A 12,826-nucleotide genomic window follows, 5' to 3' on the forward strand; every position below is an offset into this window, starting at 1 on the left:
AAAAATAATAATAAAGCGACAGAACATAAAAGAAAAAATTAAGCAGATTGAGGAGGTCCGACATTTGATTGAATATTTGGGCAAAAGAACAGAAAACAGAGATGAGGAAATTAGCAGTAATTCAAGAAAATATCCTAGCACAAGAACATGAATTTTAAACTTGAAAGAAGCCAGTGTGCCCTGAAGCCACAAGCAGATCCTCAGTAGGCAAGTCATTGAGGTTTTAGCTCAGAGGGCCCAGTAACTGGGCTGCTGACAGACTTCCCCAGCGGGGGCTGGGAGACAGTGGGCAGAAGCCCTCGAAACTCTGCGAGATGTTTTTTCCACAGCGGAGGTTTTTTTTTTTTTTTTTGAAGATTTTATTTATTTGAGATAGCAAGTGAGTGAGTGTGAGAGAGAGAGACAGAGAGAAAAAAAAGCATGAGCAGGGGGAGCAGCAGAGGGAGAAGAAGGCTCCCCGCCAAGCATGGAGCCCGATGTGGGACTCAATCCCAGGACCCTGAGATCACAACCTGAGCCGAAGGCAGATGCTTCACCGACTGAGCTACCCCGGCGCCCCTCGACCTTGGAAGTTTTTTCCCCACCTAAACTACTGGTTCCAACGTGAGGGTAGTTAACAGTGTTTTCTACCATGCAAGGCCTCATGTTTTCTACCTAAATCCTTTCTTAGGGAACATACATCCTCAAAAGGGAGGAAAGCGAGAATGGGGAAGACATGGGACCCAGAAGAGAGGCTATGTGACAAGGGAGAGAGAGGCAAGGTCTCAGGATGGCGTTTGCCAGCCAGCCAGGCACAGAAGGCAGTTCGCCTGGATGGGAGCAGAAAAGAGGCCCTGGTGGAAAGTTCTTGAGATGAAATGAACAAAATGCCTATATATCTCAGTTTATGGAGAGGAGAATTAGACAGTGAGTGGAAACACTGCGTTCTTTCTTTTTTTTTTAAATTTTTTTTTCGAATGGGTGATAAGTATGTTAAAACTAAGGACGCGGAAAGAACAAGATCATGACTAACTCCAGGGCAGAGTTGTGCAAGGCGGAGAACACAGTCCCAGGGTGCTGTGGGGTCCACTGGGACGTCCTCATGGAGCTGCGGGGTGGCACCTGCTAGGAGGCGGAGGGCGGGAGAGAGGAAGAGCAGGCTGAGCGCGAGCCCATGACTTGATGACAGAAACCGGGAAGTTCCTAAGTGAGTTCTCAGCGGTGTGGAGGTGAACACCGTGCAGTCAGCCAAGGGATCTGAAGGAGAGGGGCATTGCGAGGAATGAGGGACACCGTGGGAAGAGTCCCTAGAGATTGTACAACCCAGTTTCCTCTTGCTTTTTGAGAAAAGAGACCTGGAAAAAATAATTCAGTCAGATACAGAGATCCATTAAGAAAGAGCGTGGCTCCCCCACGAAGAGTCAGCATGTTGCAATCTTGATAAACTGTAACTCTTACCGAACTTTCATGGAGAACAGGCTGGCCTGACTGCGGCAGATGGTGTAGCAAAGCCTGACTTTGTAAAATGGAGTTGAGGTAACTGGCATTCTATAAGGAACACTACTTATCATGCAAGACTATTTAATGCAGAGCTATTTCTGAAAGAACCAACCTTTCCCTCTCCACGTGTAAATGACTTTGCAGAAATATATATATATGTATTTTAGTACACCTATGTTAAATATCTCTTGATGCAGAACTACTTTATCTTTCTCAGCACCCCAGACAAAAATCTTTTCATCAAGCTGTGGTTCTCCAGGTGTAGTGCTCGGACCAGCAGCATCAGCGGCACCTGGAAACTTGTTAGAAATACGAATGAATCGGCAGTTCTCCTGATCTCTGGATCAGAGGCTCGGGGGGTGGGGCTCAGCATCCTGGGGTTTGACAAGCCCTCCGGGTGATTCTGTTGTGCCACGCATCTGGCATGACCACATAAATGGCTCCTTGGCCATTTACACCTCTCTGTAGACGATGGGGAAAGCGGATGTTGAGGGTGGAGGAGGGACAGTGAGCAGTCTCTGATGCACAGAAATTTCTACCCATGTGTCTTTCAGATACACAGTATCCATTCACGGTCAAATGCCTCGTGATGATAAAGTCAGAGGAGACTGCGTTTCAGGCCGTGCAAAATCATGGTTGTCCCTTGATAAACCAACCCCAAAGGACTCCAAATTTAATGGCTGCTGAACTGAGGGGGAATATATAGACACAAGTCATACTTCTGTTTCTCTGAATTTTCTCATAATTCAAGGAAGTTTTGGTACACCGAAACACAGCCTTGTATGCATAAGTTTTTAATATATGATAAAGACAGGACGTGGAAGCCCAATGGAATACAAATGGGTTATTACCTGTGCGGGGGGGGGGCGGGGGGGCAGGAGGGGACAGCCCAGAGCTGCCCCTCACGGAATATTTGAGCAGAAATTCCCCCTGTGTTAAAGAGTTAAGTGTAAGCCTTGGAATCCCAGAGAAGTTAGACTTCTGGTGTCTCAGGGTGGGGGGAGGGCTTTTTTGAAAATACAACTTTTAGGGGCGACTGGGTGGCTCAGTTGGTGAAGCATCCAACTCTTGATTTAGGCTCAGGTCACGATCTCAGGGTTGTGAGGTCGAGCCTTGGCGTTGGGCTTTGCGCTGGGCGTGGAGTCTGCTTAAGATTTTCTCTCTCTCATTAAAAAAAAAAAGAAAATACAATTTTTAGAAAAATCAAGGGAATGGATAGATTTGACCAAGTTAAGAAAAAGAACTAATCTTTTATCAAAAGGAGCCACTAAGAGGAAAGTTGGGGAAGATATTTGCAACGGTTTTGTGACATAGAATATGGAGCGCTCTTAAAAATTACATGAAATACCAAGAGTTAAAATGTGGGAAGGATATGATGAGCAGGGTTATCACATGAGGGTAGCATGTTACAATGGCAGGTTGTGTTTTTTGAATGTCACATTGAAAAAGGGGAAAAGAAACGCGGTTGATGGCCTGGAGCGGATTGGCTTCAGATATAGTCTGTCGTCACTGCTAGGCACGGTCTAAATGAGGTGCAAGTGAGTCCTGTGGGCTGGAGAGCATTTGAGCAGCATGGATTGTGAGGCTTAGATCTGTTCCTGCATTTGGCCCCTCATCTCACCTCTGGGATTCCATGGGAAGGCAACATCAGAGGTGCGTTAACATTAATGGCTGAGGATGACCAGCACAGCACTGCTGATGATGGGGAAAAATAAAAAACAGCTTAATAGTCAGTAGGAGGGGAATGGTAAATAAATTACCTTATTCATGTTATAATAAAAATTGTGCAACCATTTCAAGTCATGTTTTCAAGGAATTTTAACGACGTGGGGGAAATGCTTCATGTGTAATGGTAAATGAAACAAGAATTAAAATTCTAAATTCTACATGAACTCAAACCCTGCAGAGAAGCTGTCAGGGGGATCTATTATCCAAATAAAAGTGATTTTCCCTGGGTGTTAGAGTGACAAGTGATTTTAATGTGTTCCTTTATAATTTTCCTAGATTTCTACAGAGTGTGTATACCTTTTATGGGAAGGAAGAAAGTAAATATTATTGGAAAAGTGCAAGTGTGATGTGTCATTTGCCAAAATAAATACATTTTGCAGTCGCCTGTGTAAATAAAAGCCTTGTCACTTGTCCTTACAGAATAAAGTAAGATTTAACTCTGCCACTCATTGATGTGGCTTTCTTTTTGATATTTATAATGTTTCCCTTGAGTTCTATTTAAAATGATTGATTTGGTGCATTTAAATTGATGTCTTACTTTATAGTCCCCGAATCCTTTTTTACAGTATCTGGTCAGGGGCAAGTGCAGAGAGCTGAGTCCCCAAGAAGTCATAAAAACTTGAGCAAACTTGGGGCGTCAGTTGGTTAAGCGGCTGCCTTCGGCTCGGGTCATGATCCCGGAGCTCCGGGATTGAGTCCTGCATCGGGCTCCCTGCTCAGCGGGCTCCCTCTGACCCTCTCCCCTCTCATGCTCGCTCTCTCTCTCTCTCTCTCTCTCTCTCCCCCAATAAGTAAATAAAATCTTAAAAAAAAAAACTTGAGCAAACTTTTCCCCCTTTAATGAGTGTTCTATAAGCCATTGATACTTGACTGATTTCTTAATAGTTACATTCATGGACTCTTCTTTTTCCTTCCCAGGAAAACTATGCCTGATTACATTTTTGAGCTGGAATGATTTTCCTGAATTTATAGATGAACGAAAACAGGAAACGATTTTCATGTGACGCACATGCTTTAGCTTATTAGATCGTTTCTTCTTTGAAATTATATTGATGCAAAAATGCAGCACATTCTATAAAAACCCGCTACATTGGAACTTTAGCTGTGAAATGTTTGTGGAATATCACGGGGAAGCTGTTAAGTCTCTTTTTGAAGTTTCTTAGGTTTTAAAATTCCTGTGTTCTCTTTTAATTAGCTTGCTATTGTTAAATTAAAACTTTCAAGAGAGCCAAGAATTGATGGTTATTTTTAGGACATGCTCCAAATTCAAATATAGTAAAGTCTGGCTTACCTTTGCAGTGGGCTAACCATGCTCCCTAATACGGCAGCCGATACGACTTTTAAATTAAAATTAATGAAAATGTAAATTGAAATCCTCTTTCACACTAGCTGCATTTCAAAGGCCCAGTAGCTACATGTGGCTGGTGGTTACTGTACTGGACCGTGCAGGTCTAGAAAGTTCTACTGGACCCTGCTGGTCTAAAGATAATTCAAAATAGGTCAAAACCCCTAATAATTTCTGGTTAGCTCTAGAATACTATCTCGTGAGTGTTGTTCCCCACCCATTTTCTTCCTAACAAGACTGCTTGGCTTATGCTAAAATTACTTCACTGTCTCTGAATCGTCTCCAAATGATAGGAGGAGGCAGAAAAGAATTAACAGGGGAGGATGCTTGTTCTGTTAAATTACTTTCAGATAAAAAAAGAAAAATTTCTTTCAGTTAAACAGGTAATCTGAATGCAGAAAAATAAACCGTTAACACTGAAAAAAGCTCTGGTAGGTTCATAGAACTTTAGATTTGGGGAAAAGAGCCCAATGATTACATCTAATCAAGCTTTCATGAGAAGTTTGAAGGAACAGAGAGGTCAAGTAATTTGCCTAGGTCACACAGCTAGATCGTGGCCTTGTTACTCTCCCAAGTTACTTACTATAATTGTGTTGCTCAACAACTTTAGAGGGGAGAGGAGCCAATTAGAGTGGGATTAACTTTACATAGGATCACAAGTGTATTGTAAAAAACAGGAAGTTACCCTTTAAAAACCCAGCTTTGTGAGCTTTCTTTTCATGTCTTTAAAAAAAAAGGTACTTTCATTAATAGAAAGTTTTACCTTTGGTCTTGAAACTAATATATATTTTAAGAAGCAAAATGAAATATGCTTCCTTTTAAAAGTAGCCCTTTTTTGGGGGTGAGGGTGTTGGAGGCAGGAAAAGGATTTACTTTCAAAATCCTGTTTCCATTTTGCAGAGCTTCTGGGTCAGTTTTCACCAGTATTTGCTACCCCCTCAAAGTCCATCGGAAGTAAATTTCTGTGGACGGGTTTGTCATTCCCCTCTTTAACCTGATTTCTCCGGTAATGTTTATTTCCAGAGGCACTGCCTAGGTTCCGTGCGTTGCTGAGAGCGAGCTGTGGAAAGGGATTTATTCTAGGAAGCTGCCTCCAAGCTGTGAAGAGATCACGCCTTGTTAATGTCGGGGAGACTCCTCGGTTGTTTGCACCATGTCCTGTGGATTGCACTTTTGAAATATGCTGTGCACTTGTTTGCTTGTTTTGTACCCAGACCTTCGTCCACACGGTCCTGTTTCACTCGTGTCCCTGTCTGTCCGTCTGTCTGGCCGGAGCGACTTTTCTGGAACAGATCAATCAGATCATTGCACTCCCTGCGTTGAATCCTGCGGTGTCTACTCCTGCCCGCAGAGTTGGGGTCCTCGCTTTGGCAAACCATTCTCCTCTCCTTGGGGTTCGGCCTTGAGTCTGTTCTGCTAGCACGTTCTCCGATCCTGCCCCCCCAACCTCGTGGTGGTCTCTGCTTCTCTCTGTGTTTCTCGTGTTCCCTGTCGCTGACCAGCTTGTAAGGGGTCAGTGCGTGCCCCCAGTGGGGATGCCCTCTGTTCCAGGCCGTCTGTGATACTCTGTTGGCTCCATGTGTCCCCCCCCCCGTGTCATTCAGCTGCTTGTCCTTCTGCACCGCCCCCCCCATCCTTGGAAATGTCCCCGACAGACTCCAGTGGACATCCGTGAGGGAGGCAGTGTTTTGCAGAGGGTGCTGCGTCTTCCTCTGGCTGCCCCTGTTGTTGGTGGGCGTGGTGTCCCCGTCTAGGTGATCGGGTGATCCACAAACTCAACACACACGCTTCTGTCATTGCGGGCAGGTGTGTGTTGTCTGCTGCGTGCTCCCTGTGCGTGTTCTCGCACTGGGTGCTTGTGGGCTGTTGGGTCTCTGGTGGGCTGGCCACACTCGCTTATCAACAAGTGAGTTCTCTGCAGATGGCATCGGCCATTGCTCCTGGATGCTGGTGGCGCTGGAGACACACTGGTGAGTACCACCACCCGCTGTAACATCCAGGCCCAGGGCATGAGAACTTGCAGGGAGCCCTGGCGACCTGTCCCTCTCCTGTCTGGTCAGCTGCGTGCAGCCCCGTGGGGAGGAGATCTCCAGAACCATGGATCCCCACAAATTCCAGTGTCTGTGTCATGATAGGACTCGGAAAGGAGTGTTCTTATTAGGAGAATATAGTTCTGCCTGTCATCATGTGCGTTATTTTAGCAAACTGATGTCGCTGGGGTAAAATTAGCCTAAATGTGCAAAGTGCTGGGTTTGCCAGTGCCCTCTGTTTTAAAGCATCTTGAAACCCGTCTATCTGTTCCATGGGTTCCCTTTAGTCTTTCATTTAAAAAAATATTTTAGAAACACCGAGTTTCTATTTAGGTTTAAGTCGTTCGTGTGCGCACCTAGTTTCCTTGCACCGTTGGTCTTAGATGCTGCTGCTGGAGGGCGGGGTTAGGACTCTCTCGCCTTGCTTTCTCTGCCCCACGCAGCGCTCCGGTGAGCGTGTGGTGTTTACCGATCCTTAATGTGGCTTTTAAACAAACCCAAGAAGCCATTTCAGCCTTTTAGTCAGTGCTTTTCCTATTTTTTGGGACAGCCCTGCCTTACATTGTATCTCTGGTCCTGACTTCTCCTCAGACCACACAGCCTCACTTTGCTTCAGAAAATAGGAAAAGCTCCTGTGCTCAGAGACTGTGAGATGAGTAAAAGATAATCTCCTGGTTGGTTACGTTCGCCTGATAATGTGTCATCTCATTTGCTTATTCATGTACTTACCTTCGTACCAGCAAGATGCATAGGTTGCTGCTGGAAGAAGCAGTCGAGATATTTCCATGGTTCCTATTCTAAAATAGGTATTTCCTTTCTTTGTATTTTGATTGAGAAATGGCTTTGTATCCCTGCCCCCACAGCGTCTGCCATAGTATTTTATATAAACAGGTGGCTAATAAATACGTGCTGGGTTAAGTTCCCATGCTGTGTACCTGGTACCTTGCCCATCTCCTCCTGGTAGAGTTTTCTGTCTTCTTCCTGCAATTGCACAGATGACTAACACCCTCTTAGGAACCTTTAATTTTGACCACCCCTCCAAATAATTTTCCAGGAAAGCAAAGTGAATAGCACCAAAAGAGGTGTGTGCATGTGAGAGTGTGTGTGTGCATGCGTGCGCACGCGCGTGTGCATGTGGTTGGCGGTTTAAAAGGGGGTGGTATTCTTAAAAGGTGTCTTACTGTATGTGAGTGACAAAATATTCTATTTATAGGTGTAGAGGCAGTATGCTTTTCTTCATCCGTCCTTGCCCTTTTGCTGATTTAATCTTTCATCTACGCGTGCAATAAAAGTAGATGTTGAATGAGTGAAAGATTTAAAAGCCCCGCATGGCTGTGTCTAACCACCAGAGAGGTCAGCGGCGACCCTTAGGGGTTGCGTGTGCCTGGCTATTTCATGGTAAATGAACTAAATTGTAGGTTCTGTGAGAAGCACCTGTCATTTTACCTGGTTTTCCACCTGTCGTATCAGAATGCAAGTGAGGAATAGCCATGCTATTATAGGAAAAATCTAATTGGTCAGAAAGCACATTGGCAAACGTCGGTACTTTAACTGGGTCTGGTCGCGCATTGCTCAGGACATGCGAGATGTCTCACCCGTGCGTGGGTATTTTCTGTTATCAGCATGACGTGGCATCCTACCTGTTACCGTGACCTGGTAGTAGCTCTGATAGGATGCTGTTATTTTGCGGGGCGGGGGGGGGGGGGGGGACTTTAAAAACAAAGGAATATAATCAAGGTGCTCTGATTTTTTTTTTTTCTTTGTTGGTTGTTCTTAGGTAATTCCTGCTGCAGGATGCATTAAGAGAAGAGGATCCTTACTCACTAGGCATGGAGAGCAGCTTGTCAGCGTCCAGCATGCAGGACCCTTCCTCCTCACCCTTGGAAAAACAGCAAAACTCAGCGAGTGGTAATGGAGGTCTTGATTCAGGTGGGGCTTTGTTTTCTGGATCTCTCTCTGACGCTTTGATTTAGTGAGCAATCTTCCCGAAAATGTTCAGGAAACAACGGGGTAGACATCTCGAGATCTCTCACACTGCCTGTTCCTAGGATTTGCTGTCATATTTATAAGCATAGAGCGGCTTGAAAGTTACGCAAAGTTTGGCTCAAAATGTAGTATTTCCTATACTAGACGGAGAGGGGTAGGTTGCAGTGAGGTGACAGATCACTTCAGAATCTCAGTGGTTAACATAGTAAATGTTTATGTATCATTCGCGCTAGCTCTAGAAAGAGCCGGTGCGCTTTTTGCGGATTCATGCCACACGGTCTTTTTGTTACGGGGTAAGCAGAGCTCGAGGGTCGTGAGTCAACAGTGTGACATGCTCTGGCTCCGAACACACAGCTGTTACTTTTGCTCAGAACCTCTGGACCAGGACCGGTCTCATGTTGGCACCGCTACAGGGGAGGTGGGAACGTCAGCTTGTCTCCCTAGTGCCCAGAGGAACAGGACAGCGGAATCTGCCCAGGCACCGATGCCGGCACCCCCTCTCTTCTCCGAAACCTTGAGCACGGCTCTCAGAGAAGTGCCTAATGGGAAAGAAATTTAGGTCATGGGAATCCGTGGTAAAGTTTTTCTCCCTTCGAGGAACCTAACACCTAACCAGTCTTTGACTGAATTTTAATGTTTCGTCGATGAATTTTTATGTGCCTCTTTTTCTAAATGCTCACACAAGAGTCCATTTTAAAAAGACACTTCTTTTTTCTTTTTCTTTTTTTAAAGGATGGCTCTATTTGCATAACAGCAGATTAAATCAGGACAGCTTAGCTGTCTGGATCATGAACGTTTGCTCTGGTGAATTCATGTAAAAAATGTTGATCCTTAATTCAGTGAGAGATTTGACCCTTATCCAGAGAAGTCACGATGTTTGTCTTCATATTCTGATGAGTGCCGTCAATGGCAGAATTACAGATGGCTCGATATCGTTGGATTTACTGCATTAACTCAAATTTATATCTTTATCTGCAAAAAATCTGGAAACCCCTGAGGCTATTGCCTAAATATGTGGAAAAATGTTAGTGTCTGCTTCAGAATCAGCCCAGTTTCCCCACCTGCCCCCCTGGGATTTTTCTGTACCTAAGCTGCAGTGAGGAAACTTCTGGAAGCAGAGCTGAGTCATTGTCCCCCAGTGGAAGTATGGAAATTCTCTTCTGAGGAAACTCATCCCATAGGCGGAAGGTTCACCCTAATTCTACTCTCGTTTAAGTACAAATATGCTTTTTAAAAAAAAATCTGTCTACGTTTGCTGCATGAAATTACGTTTCCAATTTTGGTTCCCTGGGCTTTCACTGGCCTTTGCTGAATGCACATCCCGTGTCTGTGACCGCCTCATTTTCAAAGGTGTGTTTTCAAAACTGTTTTAAAAACAAAACGTGTGTTGACTTTTCATTTTCTTGCAGCTGCAACGTATCCGTCTAGCTTAAGTAGATTTTGAGGCCCATTGGTAATAATATGGTGTTGGGAGAATTATTTGTGCTGCATTTCCTCGCGGGTGATTCCATGAATAGGGAAGTAGGGGATTTGTTCTGTCACCGGCCAGGCTGGGCTTCTTGCTGACTGACGTCTAGTCGTGTGCACATACTTCATGGAGGCTTCCTTGCTTGTGCACAGTGGGCGGCCAGAATCATACAAGACCTGAAGATCTTTACCAAAAATGGTAGTTCTGAAGAGCTCCAGATGATCTTAACATGTACAGACATGGGCCCCAGAGCTTTTTTCCCCCTTACATGGCTGATCTGTCCTTTCCCCTTGGAATTTCCATAAGCACCTCTTCGTGATGGTCTGGACTTGTGGGTGTTCCACAAGGAGCGACTCCTAAAGGAGAAATGAATTTAAGGCAGGATCTTAAACCTCTGTAGAGAGCAGAGGCTGACTTGGAGAAACTCAGTGTTTCTCGAACACTGAGTCTGTTACAATGGACTCAAGTATGAGTCGTCAAGAAGCTTATTTTCCCCTTCAAGCTGATAATACAGGAAACAGTTCCCGTTGTGGTGTCAGTGGTGGGGGTGTCTGGTTGTGGGGCCCACTGTGACATGCTTGGGGCCGCCACGGGCCATTTGGCCGCGAGCGTTTCGGATGAGACTCGCTTCCCAGAAGAGCAGGGGGAAGGCAGGCTCAGCTGGTTCTCCGTTGACAGAGGACAGGTAGGTACATGATCCTGAGTTCGAACGGTATGGCAGGCGCTCTCTAAGGACTTTTATGTGTGTTGACTCAGTTTATCCTTCCATGACCCAATGAAAGTGCTGCTTTTATTATCCACATGGTAAAGAGGAGGAAACCGGATGACATGGCACAGTCACTTGGCTCTTGTGTTGGAGCCAGGATTTCATTCCAGGCGTCCGGAGGCTCGGAAGCAGGTGCTCTGCACACTGGGTCGTACCTGCCCTTCCGTGCAGGGGGAAGTCACCCACGTGCACGCGAGCACGCCCCCTCCACGCGCACACACGTGCTTTCTGGGACGCAGGCACAACCCCGCTGCTTTCTTGTCCGTTCCTCCGCTCGTCTGCTTGCCCCTCCCCACGTGTGCCAGGACGCAGGCCCGTCGCTCCCCAGCAGGTGACTACACGTAGGTGCCTCTGGCTCTTCTCGGCCCAGATGACGGGGCCAGTGCCTTCCGTGGTTGCCCGCCCCCCCGCTGCTTTGACTTGTGTCCCCACGCCCTACCCCGAGCCAACTGTGCTTCCTCGCGCGGACGATCCATCCCTCTGACGCGAAAACTTCACCAGACAGCAGTGAGCTCCGACTCCCATTAACAGCTTTTTTATTTTCCATTTTGCCTCTTTTCCTAAGGAAAGCTCAAATCCTGGTTTGACTGGCACCTCAGTCCTGTAAAGGAAATAGGCACCACGTGAACGACTCTTCCTCCCAGGAGCGCGGAGGACATTGCCCGGATGAGCACAGACAGATGGACGGAAGGCCTCCCCAGCGGACAGGATGGACAGTGTTGTCCCCGGGCACGCAGAGAAAGCCGTGGACCCAAACTGGCTTTCTGGAACTCTAGGCTTCTCCAGTTGCCGTGATAAAAGCAAGCAAAACAATATGCTGACATGGTGATAAATAGAGTCCTTGACATTATTTTTCCAGGCTGGCTAAATGTAATTTGCCGATGAAGTCTGTAGATAAAGTGGTGTTGCACATTTAGACCGGGCGGGCCTCTGAGTAAAGAGAATTATGCTGGCAATGTGGGCTTAAATTTTTTTTTTTGGTGTTAGGAATACATTAACTGGAGTCCCACAGGCATTTTTATTCTGGAAGGAAAGGAGTCAATATTCTTGTTAGAAAAATTCAGATTTCTTATTCCTGGTGCCAGGAACTTTAGCATTCTCTGTTAAAAACAAAACCAAACAAAAGACCATTTATATTTATAATAAATTATAAATACTGTCATATTTATAAGCATAGAGCGGCTTGAAAGTTACGCAAAGTTTGGCTCAAAATGTAGTATTTCCTATACTAGACGGAGAGGGGTAGGTTGCAGTGAGGTGACAGATCACTTCAGAATCTCAGTGGTTAACATAGTAAATGTTTATGTATCATTCGCGCTAGCTCTAGAAAGAGCCGGTGCGCTTTTTGCGGATTCATGCCACACGGTCTTTTTGTTACGGGGTAAGCAGAGCTCGAGGGTCGTGAATCAACAGTGTGACATGCTCTGGCTCCGAACACACAGCTGTTACTTTTGCTCAGAACCTCTGGACCAGGACCTGTCTCATGTTGGCACCACTACAGGGGAGGTGGGAACGTCAGCTTGTCTCCCTAGTGCCCAGAGGAACAGGACAGCGGAATCTGCCCAGGCACCGATGCCGGCACCCCCTCTCCTCTCCGAAACCTTGAGCACGGCTTTCAGAGAAGTGCCTAATGGGAAAGAAATTTAGGTCATGGGAATCCGTGGTAAAGTTTTTCTCCTTCGAGGAACCTAACACCTAACCAGTCTTTGACTGGTTTATTTATAATAAATATAAATATTATATATATTTATACCATTTAGAATAGTAATTTGCCCCCCTGCCCCCTGCACCCCCGGCTGGGTGATTGGGTGATTTTTATGTGTTTTCTTTTTTCCGGAAAATCTCTCTGGGTCCTCTGAGTGCAGGTGACTGTCCCCCCTTCCTTGGGGGACGTGCTGTAGCCGTGAACTTGGCCCTCGGCATGGCCTTGGTCAGCCCTTTCCCAGTGTCGTTCGTGCTGTGGGTCTGTTTAGTGCACTCAATGGAAGTACTTTTTAAATCTTGTGATAGTATGAGCAGACTAT

General features: G+C 45.9%; 1 protein-coding gene across 3 annotated transcripts in view; it reads left to right on the forward strand.

The window, feature by feature from the left end:
- SFMBT2 (Scm like with four mbt domains 2) overlaps positions 1-12,826 on the forward strand; it is a 230,431-nt gene that overhangs the window by 14,544 nt on the left and 203,061 nt on the right. For all 3 annotated transcript variants that reach the window (XM_088025816.1, XM_088025815.1, XM_028114618.2), the window contains exon 2: positions 8,360-8,511. In XM_088025816.1, the coding sequence (XP_087881942.1) occupies positions 8,412-8,511 (100 nt within the window). In that variant the 5' untranslated portion in view covers positions 8,360-8,411. The remainder of the gene's footprint in view (positions 1-8,359; positions 8,512-12,826) is intronic.

Source organism: Eumetopias jubatus, unplaced genomic scaffold (genome assembly GCF_037043125.1).
Source record: "Eumetopias jubatus isolate StellerSeaLion01/CBP00866 unplaced genomic scaffold, mEumJub1_p1.0 scaffold_8, whole genome shotgun sequence".
Lineage (NCBI taxonomy): Eukaryota > Metazoa > Chordata > Mammalia > Carnivora > Otariidae > Eumetopias > Eumetopias jubatus.